At 39.9% G+C, this 15920-nt stretch overlaps 1 protein-coding gene across 1 annotated transcript; it reads left to right on the forward strand.

Annotated features, from left to right (window-relative positions):
• Positions 1-654: 654 nt before the first annotated feature.
• On the forward strand, positions 655-12559 carry LOC137185631 (coatomer subunit delta). The gene is made up of 10 exons (XM_067593889.1): positions 655-860; positions 2070-2333; positions 3540-3719; positions 5739-5944; positions 6111-6272; positions 7478-7643; positions 8272-8419; positions 9850-9958; positions 10236-10440; positions 11325-12559. Exons 1-10 carry the CDS (start codon positions 858-860, stop codon positions 11412-11414), a joined length of 1533 nt encoding a protein of 510 aa, XP_067449990.1. The 5' UTR covers positions 655-857; the 3' UTR covers positions 11415-12559.
• Positions 12560-15920: the final 3361 nt, after the last annotated feature.

Genomic DNA, 15920 nt, shown 5'->3' on the forward strand with positions numbered 1-15920 from the left:
TCAGACTTTGTAATTAACATAATGCATACTATCTCATCAAGAGCCTTTTCTTTTATTGATTTCTGTCTGTTCAGTAAATAACATCTTCTTTTTTTTTTTATAAAGACCAAGTTTATTTAAGTTGGCAATTTTAGTGAGGTTTAGCTTTAAAGGGTTGAGGTCTTAAACAAAGCAAAATAACAAATAGTTTTTCAATTTCTAACTAATATATATATTTGGGTTTTTTTTATCTGAATGCTAATTATAGATAGCTTAGGCTTTAGGGAATTTTACGCTTCGTGTCAAACTTTATATGAGGATATTTTTTAAGGTAAAAAATAAAGCGAAAGTTCGTTTTAAAATACATGTGATTTGTGTTGACAACAGTCGTTTTTGGCAGAAAAGAAAGGAAAAAAATAATGATAACTTTTCGTGAAGATGGAAGTATTTACAGCCACATCATCACTAATGACAGACATCGCTTATTCAGCGCATGAAAGTCAAATGAAAGACAGACATTCAGAGCTCTCGCCTGAGAAGTGTGAATAAGAGGAAAATTGATTGAAACGACAGAAGCTCAAATGGAAGTATGGATGGATTATAAGAAAAGTGGAAGCAGTGCGACCATGGATTCACTTATGCAACAAAGCCAACATTTCGGGCCCACGTCACTGGTTTCCACGGTGGGCTGATCCGGCGCTGCTCTTCCGGTGGAGACGTGGCTCTGTACCGCTGCCATATTAACGCTAACCAGCTAACAACCACACAACCTGAAGTCACCTGTACGCTCCTATCTTGCTATTTCAGAGTGACTAGAATTCACCAAAGCAACAAACACGAGAGACTGAAGATCGTTGTTCCATAGAGAGAGACCAAAAATGGTGAGTGACGATCGAAAATCAAGATCTTTTCCTGCTTTTTATCGGGCCTAGCAATTATCATAACATTGGCTAACCTGGCTGCGGAAAAGCAAACAGTTATTTCCGTAAGGGCTGACAACGCTAACGTTATATTTAGTTGCTAAAATGATTTTAAAAAATGAATCGAGGTTACATTATATGGAGTGAAATTTCAGGTGAACAAGTTGCACAGGGAGGCAGACGGTGCTGCCGTTAACTAGCTTTTCATGCTAGCGTTAGCTTTAGCTCCTGTCACTAGCCGGATCCCAGCTAACGTTACCTGCTGTCAGACTGTCCGCAGACAGACAAAACTGCTTCACAAATAAACCATAACGTACATATCGTTTACATTATTGTTAATAGCCAGCTGTGACAACTTTCAATCAAATCTGTCAACGTCGGTCGTGTCTGAATCAAGTTCAGATCCATTGCAGTCTTTCATTCTAACTTCAGCCATTGTCAACGTGGAATTAATGTTATTCATGTTTTCATCTACCAGAATCTAATGAACAACGTCTTTATATAATAGACACTTATATGCAAGTTATTTTTAACTGTAAATCTACGGTGGGTTCGTCAATCCAAGCACCATTTAAAATGTTGGTGATTTAAACTTGGTTTCGCTTATTGCCACACACACACACAGATCATCAACAAGATTTAAACACGTCCTCTGAATTGCTTTTCACCATTGTCAAATTCTGCATACATATCTTAACTGCAGCATTTCTTTCAGTCACATTAGTCAGCTTTCATAGCCATTTTGCCACATACTCCTCCAGTCCCCTTCATTAAAAGTCAGCAAGGTAGGTGACTTGGTGCAGTGTGAACTGATAATACAAGTTAAAAATGCGAGCTGAGCTGGTTATGTGTTTGCTAACTGCACAGGAAGACTGTCAGAATTTGGTCAAGGCTTCAAGTTCTGTGCCACAAGATATTATTTTAAGACAATATTAAATTGGATGATGTTTACCTTGGCAAACTGTTCCTAGAAATACTCAAACGTTAGTGGAACCTGACATTAAAGTATAAAGGGGAACTATCAACTTAATTGTACATTGTAAAGTTCATTCAGCCCCACAAAAATACTTGTCTTTTAGCAACTTTTTCCACACTAGGATAGATTATGAATGATTGTTGTGTTAATACTAAAGGTCTGTAGGCACAATAATGAACTCGCTTTGCCTGCAGGTGCTGTTGGCAGCGGCGGTGTGCACCAAGGCCGGCAAGGCCATTGTATCGCGGCAGTTTGTGGAAATGACCCGGACACGTATCGAGGGTCTCCTGGCTGCATTCCCTAAACTGATGAACACGGGAAAGCAGCACACCTTTGTGGAAACGGACAGTGTTCGCTATGTGTATCAGCCGCTGGAGAAACTCTACATGGTCCTCATCACCACCAAGAACAGCAACATCCTGGAGGACCTGGAGACACTCAGACTCTTCTCTCGTGTGGTGAGGAATCATAGAGCCTCTTTTTTGTTTCTGCTTGTGTAAATGATGGTGATGAATGTGATGTCATGTGGTGGCACCCTCGTTTTGAACCATTTATCCATCCATACTAATCTATTATAGATCAGATGTAATGATAATTCATGTATGAATGTAATGATTGTGTAAAGTTGGATTGTAGATGAGCAGCATTTACATGTGAAGCATAAAATGGATAGATGGATGCTGCTGCTGCTGAAATAGGCACGTCCACTTATGAGCAATTTCATTCTTCTTCTCTGATATTAATTGAGCGGGACACGCATGTTGTCCCATAGTGTACAAGAGCAGATACCTGCCTTAACAAAATAATCCCCAATGTCAACTTTCAACATGGAGGAAAAAAACAAATGAAAACAAACTATAGTCAAGTTCAGGGGAAAGCTGTACTCAACACTTGGTCTGACTGTTACATTTGACAACCAAAAGTGACAGTATGTTGAATTGGAAGCTTTTTATCACATTTGCATCAATTTCTGAGTAAAGTGAACTCATTGTTACATCTGTATGTAGCATCAGATACAGCAGCGTGGCTACATCTTGTAAAGTATTTAGCTCATTTAAGTTGGCAGACTGAATTTATTTCTTCTATGTAACAGAAAGCACGCTGCACTGCCATCATTCCTCTACAAGTAATGTGACACTGCTTTGACTTTTTAGATGACTTTCATTTATTTATTTCCCTTTTTTCTTTTAGACAGACAGTTTGAAAACCTAAATCACGCATGATATGTATGAAGTCGATTACGTCAACTAACTACTAACTTTTTGTAAGAAATATTAGCACTGAAATGAGTCTGGTTACATCTACAATCTAAAATTCTAATAGGAAGTGAGTGTGAATCCACACGGCTTCAAACCTTGATGTTAATACTGTTCAGCAGCTGCCATTTCTTTGACATGTTTGAAGTTGATCTTTGTCAGAAATGGGTGAAAGGTGCGTTCAAAATAAACGGAAAACAAACACTGTTGACAAAGCTCAGCAAAACAAACAAATGCCTAAATGATCCCACAGTAGTAAGCAGTGTTCAGTAGTATTTTTATCCACGGTCAGATGCTTTTATCTTTGACTGTCAATGATGAAGTGATTTTTCTGTCACTATTTTTTTTTTTTTTCTAAAAGATCACAAATCTGAATCTGAATTTTATGTCTCCACCCTGCCCGTCCAGATCCCAGAATACTGTCGTGTGCTGGAGGAGAGTGAAATATCTGAGCACTGTTTCGACCTGATCTTTGCCTTCGATGAGATCGTGGCACTAGGATACAGAGAGAACGTCAACCTCGCTCAGATCCGCACCTTCACAGAGATGGACTCTCACGAGGAGAAGGTTTTCCGTGCTGTCAGAGAGGTGAGTTCACACAGCTGTGTATCTCTTGTTTATTAGAGAGAGTAAAATGTCATTGATCCTCGTGGGGAAATAATGCAAAACTACAAAGAAGCAGAATGGATATATTAAATATTCAATATAAAATGTTCTCAGTTTTATGAAAATATTAAGGTGAAGTTTTTTGAATGAGATGTATCATTGTGATAATGTAGCTGGTCAAGGTGGAGCTAGTTTAACTACTTCATATTAGAGCTGTCGATGAATATTCTAAATTCAATTATATAATCGAATTGTAAAAAAACAGACATTCTATTGTGAAAATCAATTTGTGAAAAAAAAGCGGCACTACCATGGCTGTCTGCCTCACGAGTTCTCGCGTGTTCCTGGGCCGCTGCACTGAACGCACTGCATGATGGACAGGAGTCAAGCTGAAACGAGTGAATAATTCAACGACAGCCGTGTGGTAATGATTGCAGAGTGTTCACACCCCAACTCACAGAGAGAATGATTTGCAGTCGGAGCAATGTAAGGGCATTTTCACACCTGTTTGCTTTGCTCCGAATCAGTGGATGAGTTGTGCGTTTTCCCGTTGGTTTGGTTTGGTTTCACATAACAAAATTTCAAGCAAACCAAAATGAAATAAGGTTTAAAAACACACATTTACCAACCTTAGCATCTCACATGGAGGCTCTGACACTGACAGGAGCACCGGCGCGCAGATACAAAGAGATATGATGGATCCATTTTACCAGCCTGCATAGCAGCTAGCAGCTAGCTAGCATGGCTAGCATCGTTAGCATAGCCATGCCTTGCTGTGCGTAGCCCATAGACTGTATAAAAGTAAGATGTAGCAGTGGTGTCTCCTGTTTAACAGCACACTGCCGGGCAGGTGGCAGGTGTGTTTATGACTTTTGTGTGCTCAGAAAGACGTTGTGGAGCAGATATAAAGTCACACAGCTGACAGACTGTTAGCCTAGCATGCTAATCCTACGGTCTATCTGTAATAACAATGTAGGTGTTTCTCTTTTATTAGGCCATCACACAGTTGGTGTGCTGAATGATTGAGACCGATTTGCTGCCAATCATTGTGTTCGGTACCTCAAGCCCAAGTATGTTATGCCATCAAGAGCTACTATGACTAAACTCATTGAAAACACTTTGAAGAGAAGAAGGATGAGCTATAAAGTCAAGTTAACCAGGGCAGACAAGCTAGCTCTCACTGCTAGCACCGACTGCTGGACAGCTCTCACAAATGAAAGCTACATCACAACGTTTCTTAAAAATTAACCGGTTAGTCATCGGTTAATGGGTGTCAGTCTATTGAAAGCAAAATTAACCAAAATTGATAATAGTGTGAACCGTAGCAGTCAGGATTACTAAGGTGTACTTACTCCACACAGGAGGGTGATTAGCAGAATGATCTTTGAACATATTTTCTATCAACAATAAAGTGTACTACTGTTATTACTTGGATAAACAGTCTCTCTCTCTATCTATCTCTCTCTCTCTCTCTCTCTCTCTCTCTCTCTCTCTCTCTCTCTCTCTCTCTCTCTCTCTCTCTGTCTATCTCTATCTCTCCATCCATATAAACTCACTGGCCACTTTATTAGGAACACCTGTATAATCTAATGCAATCCAAAACAACAGCTCTGCCATAAATTCTACATTTATGAAGGTTCTACATTTTCAGTTTTTGTTGACATTGTCAGAAAGGTGATAATTCTACTTTATGTTTGTTATTGAGGTTGTAGTGGGTGGTGGTGAACTGGAGTGCATTATATTGAATGGTGTTCCTAATATTTTGTCCACTCCATACGTGAGGGGGACAAAATATTAGGAAGACTTGTTTACATATTTATACATATACATGTAGAAATAGATTTTACAACTAATTTTCATGCTATTAACTGTAATTGTGTAAAAATGACTTGCTATGACTGTTTTAGTTTGTAGCAATTAAAAGATAAGTGAATATGATGTAGTTCTATCTGAGTGTAATTACAAAATGCTTTAAATGATGTTTTTGTTGTCTGTCTCTAGACCCAGGAGAGGGAGGCTAAGGCAGAGATGAGGAGGAAGGCCAAGGAGCTGCAGCAGGCTAGAAGGGACGCTGAGCGCTCCGGAAAGAAGGTGCCAGCTTTTGGAGGCTTTGGCAGCGCTGGCATGACCAGCGTCTCCTCAGGGTCCATCATCACAGACACTATTGTCGAGCCTGAGAAGCCCAAGATCACACCCGCTCCAGTCAGGTACAGTTCCAAGAAAAACTTGAATGAACATGGCTTGTTGTTGTTATTTGTATTGGCCAGTCATTGTAGTTTTGAATGGCAGGGTTCAGTCGGTGATGTTTTATACACTGGCTGAGGACCACTGATGACACATTATGTTGTGTTTTGTGTTTTTTTTCCTTTGCAGACCAAGTGGACCCAGTAAGGCTCTGAAACTGGGTGCTAAAGGGAAAGAGGTGGACAACTTTGTTGACAAGCTCAAGTCTGAGGGTGAAACCATCATGCCTAGCACAGGAAAGAGAGGCTCCGATGTGTCTAAAGTTCTGCCACCACCAGTTAATGTGGAGAGGTACAGACACATCAGGGTTTATATGATTTAAATATTGTTTTATTATAAGTTTATTTATCCTCTGGGATTGTTAGGTTTGGGATTGGATTGAAGGTCAGAGGAAAGCTCTGACTTTGGGTTAGGCAATATGGCCAAAAAATACAACCATGCTTTTTTGTTTGTTTGTTTTTAAAGCTTAGGGTCCATTCACAATTATAATCTTTCTTTTAAAGCAAAATGCAGAATTGAAACATCATATTTTTTAGGGCATAACATGCAAGACTGTTGAGTAAGAATAATAAAAGCTGCACCTCCTGCAAGGCTGCCATCATTATGCATAAAATACAGGTTTTCCCACACAGCTATAGATTGTTACCACCAGTTACTTCAACCAAGTAAAGCCTCCAGTTTAATAATCAGTTTCAGTACAGATAGAGCAGAAAGATCAGTTCACTAATTGATCTGCTGCTGTTTTTATTTCTTGACAAAACATCAGCCTGATATCTGCAGACTGCTGCCAGCTAGCGTTAGCTACCAGGCAGGTAGAGACAAACTGAGCAAAGTAGCATCTGGAAACGGTTGAGTCGACTCCCGTGGCTTCACCTCTCATAACCAGAGATGACACCTTTAAATTCACTACGAGATAGTCAGAGACAGCTAGCCGCCTGAGGTCACCACAGTCCTGTAAACTGTGGCAGGTGAACATTTAATGAATCTGATCACATCACAGTTTACAGGACTGTCATGACTCAAGATGGCTAATGTAGCAGCTACCATGTACGCTGATTTTTGTGCATGTTGTAATAATTCATTTTCACAATTTAGACATTTTACACATCATGCAAAAATATAACTTAGAATAAACAGAATAAATTCAGTATATCACTCAGCCCTAGACAACAAGTGAAGCCTCCCTCATTCTGCATTAAGCTGCTCACTTTCATTAAAGAAATACTTAACTTTTGCTTTCAGTGAACAGTAATAGCCCATATACTGTTTCAGAGGCTCTTCCACTTAAAGATCTATTTGTGTTATGTAATGGTCGAGGAGGATGTTAGTCAAAAGCTATTGAATAAAAGCTATTGACAAAAAAAATGTTTATTTGCCATCTCATAGCGGTCTAACCCCGACATCTACTACACATAGATGTTCCTCAAGTATTACCCAATTTTAATGTGATTGGCTGATTATTTTGTGATGGCTGTTTGGATGTCTTTCCTTTCCAGTGTACATCTGCGTGTGGAGGAGAAGATCTCACTGACTTGCGGTCGTGATGGCGGCCTACAGAACATGGAGGTGCTGGGCATGGTGACGCTCCGAGTCACAGATGACAAGAACGGACGCATCCGCCTCATTATCAACAATAATGACAACAAAGGGTTGCAGCTGCAAGTAAGTCTACTACACTTTATAATCATGTGTTTAGTTTGATATACAACAGTGTAGCTGCTAGTCATGTAAATAATGTTTTTTGTTAGAGGACATTTGACTCAGCAGGACAAACAACACTAATTTTTTATTGTTATGAATTCTTAAGCTATTTTAAAATTTGTAGCTTATCAATATATCCCACCCCTAAAAGTAAATGGTAAATGAAAAATAATAGACAAGGTAGAGAGGGAGAATGCCATGAGTTCAAAGTGGCATGTTGTTTTCAACCATAGCAACAGAAAGCATACTAAAACAGCAGCTACTTAAAAACTGTGCAGATACAGAACCCTAGCTGTCCCAGACATTTCTGAGTCACACTTTGAATACAGAGCAGAATCCGGACATGCTTAGCAAAACATATTAAGTCTTTGTTTAACTCTTTATTTTACGAGGGCATTTCAAAGCCCGTCATCCCAATTCCATTTTGCTCCAAGCCCCTGTTAATTTCCAACCCTGGTCGCCCTTCCGTTTGCATTATTTAAAAGGACCTGGCTGTAATGTGTGCATGCATTATGGACTCCCCTGAGTTTCACAAGTTAATAATGACAGTTTACTGACCGTCCTGTATCTGTCTACCTTCTCTCCTCAGACACATCCCAATGTGGACAAGAAGTTGTTCACAGCTGACTCAGTGATTGGCCTGAAGAACCCAGAGAAGTCTTTCCCTCTCAACAATGATGTAGGTGTGCTGAAGTGGAGGCTACAGACCACAGACGAGTCCCTCATACCTCTAACCAGTAAGTCCTGATATATATACACAATATATGACTCATCTGGGGATTTGAAGTGACACTGCTGATCTGTGTTTATTTCATTAGATAAGAAAGAGTTATTTATTGTCACTATTTGACACTTTTACACAAAAATATGAAAAAGTTAGTGTGTCCACCATCATAATATACTAACCATATAAACTTAAAGGGGACCTAATATGCTCATTTCCAGCTTTATATTTTTATTTTGGGACTCCACTAAAGTAGCTTTACATGATTTACAATTCAAAACAGGCTGTTTTAGATTCCCCTCCCCTCTGCCCCCCTCCCTAAAAGTCCACTCTGTTCTGATTGGCCAGCTTCAGGAAGCTTCCTCCAGCTCCAGAGGCTATGTAAAGAAACAATAGAAGTCGAATTTTGCTTCTTGTTTTCGTTCTTTACTCAAAATATAAACTTCTCTAATACATCCGTACATGTTGGAGCTGAATTCCAATCCGAAATATGTGAGTGGACAGCACGAACATCCGCAGCAACAAAGATTACAGCAGGACATATCTGTTTGGTAACGCTCATTACCTGCTTATTGTGTGACATCTTTATCCTCTTTACTTTTGTAGCTTCTAAATAAATCTCTGTGGTGTGAAGTTTAGTTTCCTGCGTTCCTGTTGGACTTTCAGATATCTGCCTCATTTTACTGTTAGCTGTATCATTTACAGCCATATTAGAGTTGTGTTAAGTTACTGCTGATGAAAACCCAACATTTCCTGCTTTACTGCTTCACATTAAAAGCTTTTAAATGACTAAATAATGGGAGACTTTTATTGTGAAGAATTTATAGGGAATGAAATGTGCTCATCACCAAATTAGCAGCCCTAAAAACAGGTCGACACAACAAGATCTGGAGATACTTGGAGCTCTTTGTTCAGCGGATCAGTTAAAAATAATGCAGGGAGGAATAGTACAAGCAGAAACAGCCACAGAAACGCCATAATGTTATCAGGGCATAGCAGTGAACTTCAGCACTAACAAGTGAGAGCAGCTAATCAACACACACTTGTGTGTGCGCTGTGCATGGATCAGATGACCAGATAAAGAAATCTGTCACGAGTTGACGTCAGCTCGTGCCGAAAACGTTGGAAACCGAGCGTTCCAAGCAGTCTGAAGCTGCTGCTTTTTGTTTACAGGGATTACTTCTACATATGTTCACCTCATTATTTGACATTTTGGCTACATTTAATATGAACATCCAACATTGTAACATTATATATATGAATGACAGAAAATAAGGAAAAGCATAATAGGTCCCCTTTAACTACAGAACCATGTCCATTGTTTGCCCTTGTCTTAAACACAGTCCAGTGCTGTGGCTTTCATGCTGCAGTCATGGACGTAGTATTGCAGCACAAAAGAAGAGTCTCAGTTCTCTGTATTCTCTGTCTCTGTCTGTCCTGCAGTAAACTGCTGGCCCTCAGAGAGTGGAACTGGCTGTGATGTCAACATTGAATACGAGCTGCAGGAGGAGAGCCTTGAGCTCAACGACGTGGTCATCAGCATCCCTGTACCGTAAGTAGAGTTTGTGTCTTTGGCTGTTTATGCATTGATAGTGACACCTTGTAATTGTAGTTTATATACTCTGTCCTGTGATCTGAGATCTGGTCATCTTTTGCAACAAAAATGTAAATCTCTCAGTTTTGAAGGTATTTAGATTCCTTAAACAGATAGTGTGGCTGATATTAGGGACACATGCTCACAAATCACAGTTCCCTGGATAATTAAAGGTGATAAATAGTGAAACCTGTCTCCTGCAGTTGATTGACATGTTTCTGTTCTCCTGTTTCAGGTCTGGTGTTGGAGCTCCTGTGATTGGTGACCTGGACGGAGAGTACAAACACGACAGCAGGCGAAACATCCTGGAGTGGTGCCTACCTGTCATCGATGCCAACAACAAGACCGGCAGCCTGGAGTTCAGCATCGCCGGCCAGCCCAATGATTTCTTCCCTATCAATGTGTCCTTTGTGTCCAAACGCAACTACTGCGACATCCAGGTTGGTTCATGTACAGAAGTAACACCTGTCATGCCTTTTATTGTGGGTGTGGATATTGTTTTCTGCTAGAACATTACTATAGCTTCAGTAGAAGGTAATAAAGAAGCTGTTTAGCCACATAGTTTAGATCACATCGGTTTAGCAGCAAAGATCCACATTTGTGAACCTGAGACGTGTTCTCACTCATTATGTGTATGTCTAGTCTCCTTTTAGTGCATGTAGTCTGTAATAAAACGACAGAGAGCCTTTCAGACAGTGTATATGAATATGATGTATTTATGATAAACTCTCAGAATAGTTTGAGTTTGATTTTGACATTTGAATATCAGACAACCTGACAAACTGTTACATTCTAGGTAATGCTGAATATTTACTTGTTTGGCTGTCTGAATCGACTCAACACTGGTAGTGACTGAGTTGTATTGTTGGTAAATGAAGGGAAACAAAATATCTGCCAAAGTGAATTTAGTTTTTTATATTTTTGGAGGGCGTTTTATGCCTTTTTATTAGATAGCTGACAGTACAGGAAATGCAACAAAAGTTTCAGCTGGATGAGAAGCAGAGATGTTGTTCCTCAATATCTGGTGTCCCCAAGGTCATCAGGACAAAGTAAACTAGGCAGCTACAACATGTCTATAACATTCATATTACCTGCAAGTATTATGAATGTTAGAAAAGCTCTTGTCTGACCTTAATTTCTGTCTTAAAAAATGCAAAGTTGAAGGCAGGCAGGGACATTTTCTTCTTGCGTTATGAAATAAATGTTCTGGATAGATGCTGTCTGTAGTAGAATTAGTGCAATTTAATTGAAGTCACTTCTGTTTATGCTCAGTAATGTTTACGTACATGCTGCTAATTGCCTCTCCTCTTCTTCTTTCCTCCAGGTTACCAAAGTGACTCACGTAGACGGAGACGGCTCTGTTAGATTCTCTTCAGAAACCTCCTTTGTTGTCGACAAATACGAAATCCTGTAAAAAATATTCAAAGAAAAACAACAAAATCAAAAAAAATCACCAACAAAAAAAAGTCCAAATCTATGCTACAGAGAAATTGAAGATTTCTTGCCTGCCCACCCTGTATACTATTTCAGAGACTGTGTACATCGACAGGACTACGTCAGCCCTCTGGCAAAGCCTCTTCCTGTGGTGGAGCAGAGCAGCGGTGGTGTATTTATATGTTTGTATGAGAGAGGATCATCTATATATAGAGTTAATTGAACAGGAAAACCAACAAACACACACACAAAAAAAAAAGAAGTTTCAAAACTACACTGATGCTGTCGTGTTCGCCCAGCAGAACTGTAAAGAGGACTTCAGACTAAATAGAGGATGACTGTGGGGGTGCAGGAGAGGCCGCGGCCCGCCTCATCGTCAATCTATCAGTAAAACCCTGGGAGGAAGTAGAGAGGGAGAACAGGGACCTGAGGCCACTGGTTCAGTCTCCACTAGAATGAGCGCTGGTAGTTTTAGCATCCCAGAGAATCATGCATCCTCCACAACCTGTCTTCTTCACACAATGGTTCGATAAAGCCGCTTTCTCGAAATGGGGTTCTTGCTTTTCTTTTCAGATTTTCTTATCCATAATAACTGCAGAGTTGTAGTTGTCTCAATCAATATAAGCCTGTCACTCTAATCGTTAAACTATTGTGATTTGCTCTGTTGATATCTCACTTCAGATGATTGTTTTTTTTTTCTTTTCTTTTTCTTTCTTTCTTGTGAGGACATTTTTTGAGTTTTTGTAGAGAGATATCACTTCGGTCCGCTGAAAAGCAAAATATGGCTCTGTGCTCAATATATTGTCTTTACTGTCTGCGGTTATCATCAGCAATATTGTCGCACTGTGTCCTTTTTATTTTTAACTGATATTTTTTACTGTTTTGCTGTATAATTTCTCATTGTTTACCACTAATCTGGATATTGGAAATTTGACAGTGAAGAGCAGGACTTTGTAAGGGATTCTCAGCTGCAGAGCAAAGTAATCTACTAGTAAATACATTTGACTATTGCATCTGTCGATCTTTTTTGAAACACCATTGCAACCACTCCTCACTTTGTCGAAAAGAGAGACGTCACGTGTCAGTCTGGTCCGTTTACGTCCCATGATAAGCCCCCCCCCCCCCCCCCCCCCCCCCAAGATATCACGGTAAAATGTACTTTGAACGCGGCCCAGAAACAACATTCTAGCCTCTAATGTAACATCCCACGAGGGGTTTTAGATCTCAGATGGGAGTGGGTGGTGTTGGCATGATAGCGGAAATACACACACACACACACACACACACACACACACACACACACACACACACACACACACACACAGAGAGCAGGGATCAGACTACCAGCCTGATATTTGATCCACTCCCTCCACATCCTGGAAGCAGGAAGGTAAGCAGAGCATCTACTGGAGTAAACTCTGCTGCCGACAGCCCTGTTCATCCACCCAGTCATCCTTTACTTACATTCTCATAGTACATCAACATTATTCAGAATATAACATTTGTCTTTCATGTTTTTTTTTTTTTTTTTTCATTTGTACTCCCCAAATTTCTATTTAGTAATGGTTGTGTGGATGTGGGGTTGAAAATGACTAGATTGAGCGTTTTTAACTAAATTACTGAAGGGGAATCTTAACATTCCAGTGTACAATTAGAAAAAAAAGAATCTTTAATGGAATAAAATGTATTATTGAAAATGTAAGTCTGACTTGGGGTTTTTGTGTTGCTTATGCACTTAATTAGCTTGTATTAATTAGTGCCATCCAGGCCCGTTTAAACAGTAAATTTGCCTCTTAAAATATAAATCATATCTAATCCTGTTCTGAATCAGGATTACTTCAGGGCATAGCGTTCACTTCACCAGGAGACAACTATAAAAGAACTGACACAGAAGCATGAAAACAGTGAATCCAGCATGCAAGCAGACTTCCACAAGAGACTGGCACTATATCAAGACCAAAGGAACAGGATGTTGCAAGAGCAGACAGACAAACATCAGTCTGAGCTGGAAAAAATGAAGAAATTGATCCGTCGGTCGGAGGAAGAGAGTAAAATATGAAATCAGAAATTCCAAAAAACATTAAAAGAACACGAAAAGGCCTCAAGTGCAAATAAGTGAGAGAGAAAGATCAGTCTAAACATAACTTCAGCTCCGTTGAACTGAAATGGAAATTTAAAAAGCAAGCTGAGACATTGATTGCAGCACAGGAGACCAACCGCAATACAACAGAAATGATAAGACAGAAAAATCGAGAGATTGAACATTTAAAGATGGAAAAGAAAGAAGCGCAGTATGAGTTTTCAACCAAAAATACACCAATGCATTTCTCCAGGCGGCGTCAGTGTCTAGAGAACAGTAAGAAAGGAAGATTCACATAAAGACATTGAAGCAGAGCTAAGCGACGCCAAACCAAAGATTTGCAACTTGGATGATGAAATCGAGCATCTCCGATACAAATTAACGACTTGAGAGCCAAGTTCAAGTCAAATCCCTTCAGACCTATTCATCGATATACAGGCGCGCATGTCAGTGATTGATGATCAGGGGAAAAAAATTACAAAGAAAATAGTGTCGCTGAAAAGGAAATACTTGAATGATGGAGAGGGACTGGGGGGAAACCACTGGAATGGCATCAAAACCAGAATGATGTTCACATGTTCAGAGCAAATCTTGCCCGTTCTGACTCAGTCCAAAAGGTTCTGGCAAGCAAGGCTGCGATTACACAGTTATGCTGTCAAGGCACACGAGAACAGTAATTCTCTTATTAAACTATTAAACGGAGAAGTACAGACTGTAAGATGGTGGTTTAATAAAATAAGTGGTGAAGCGGGGCCCTGTTGACATTTAAGACTCCCGAATCTGGAGTCACGTGGGACAGCTGAGACTGAGATGGTTGCTGATCTCAAGAGGAATCATCCAGTTTGGTCCTAATTCGATGGAAATCTCCACTACGTGAGGAATAACAGAGTGAAAAGGTGAGGAAGCGTTATGCACGTAACTTGCACGGTGGCTCAGGTTCACAAGGAGGTCCTGGGTTTGAATCCTGGCAATCCAGGGTCGTCCCACCATCAAACACATGTATGTGAGGGTTAATACTAGTAATAATTTCACAGTCAGTTAGTATGTCAGTGATGAATGAATAAATAAATCATACATAAATAACCAAATAAAACAAATGAATAAATATTAATTCATAAATAAAATGAACAATATTAAAATAATAACTACTACCTGCAAACTGATTTCAGAGAAAAACTGAGGCTTTGAAATCAAGGCTTCATCATTTCAATCGTGTGGATAATTAATCAAACTTATGATGAATAAAGAATTATAAAGAATTAATTTCCAAAGACCAGTCTGTCTTCAAAATAGCAGAACACCACAAACTTCCTGTTTCCACAGAGCAGTTTCACTTCAGGATGAAGACCAGTGTCACTCAGACAGTATCAGGACAGTCTGATGTGAAATTTCAACATAAAAGCCCTCTAAAATGTCAAACTTTTTAAATTATAAAAAATATGTATTTTTTGATTTGACTCAGCTGAATGGGAGAGGTTTCGGTTTGTTTTGTCTCATCATGTGTGACTAACCACAGTCACATTAAAGCTCTCAGAATGACTCATCCTGTCCGGTCACGCAAGACCTCATTCATGAGCATTAACTGTGAGGGCCACAGAAGCCAGACTAAACACAGAGCAGTGAGCCACAGGTCCACTTCTACATGCGTGACTCATCGCTGTGCTTTTATTGTACCTATAAAGTCCTTTTGAACGGTAGCTCCCAACCTTTGTGGTCTGTGACCCTCTTAAAACTTGCTACCTCTTAATTGTCACCGGTTGTTATGTCAAAGAGTTGTGGGCAGTTTAACCTAAAAGTGTTTTTTTTTTTTTTGTCTGAATACCACAGATGAACTTTTTTGTATGTGTTTGTGTTCACAGCAGCGTGGAGTCAAAGGTCAAACAAACACTTATTTCAGTGTCAGAACAGTCTCTCTCTTGTTTCTTTAGTCGCATTAGTTCACATTTTGAGTCATATTACTGTCACCTCACAGATCAAAAACACTGTCCTAGAGAAAGAATCAGACTAGTGTTCATTACACTTATAGATTGTTATCATTTTACTTACTTTGTTGTTTATTTTACAGGAATATAAAGACATTTTCCATGAGCGGAAACACCATCAGATGAGGTTTTTTGTGACTTGCTGAGGCTGTTTTTTATTTGGAAACTTGTGCGTATGGAGGCAGGGGTTAACATTGTGTACATACAGATGGTCTGTATGAGAGAAGAAGCTGAACGGCCGAGACGCTGAGGCGAGTCAGATGTTCAGCTGAAACGCCGCGGCCTGACAGATGGGTAAATGCTGTGAGATGAGGAGTGTGAGGGGCTAGGGGGGGGGGGGGCAGGAGGGGGGGCACGGGGCTTTAAAGGGTCAGAGGGGGTGAGTTCAACAGAGCTTACCAGCACCCATATTTGGACTGTGGGG

Source organism: Thunnus thynnus, chromosome 7 (assembly GCF_963924715.1).
Source record: "Thunnus thynnus chromosome 7, fThuThy2.1, whole genome shotgun sequence".
In the NCBI taxonomy this organism is placed as follows: Eukaryota; Metazoa; Chordata; class Actinopteri; order Scombriformes; family Scombridae; genus Thunnus; species Thunnus thynnus.

Bases quoted from the DNA above. Each gene is read 5' to 3' on its own strand.
- LOC137185631 (XM_067593889.1), top strand. The intron at 5,945-6,110 runs GTACAGTTCCAA...TTTCCTTTGCAG, and splicing joins ATCACACCCGCTCCAGTCAG to ACCAAGTGGACCCAGTAAGG. The intron at 10,441-11,324 runs GTTGGTTCATGT...TCTTTCCTCCAG, and splicing joins GCAACTACTGCGACATCCAG to GTTACCAAAGTGACTCACGT.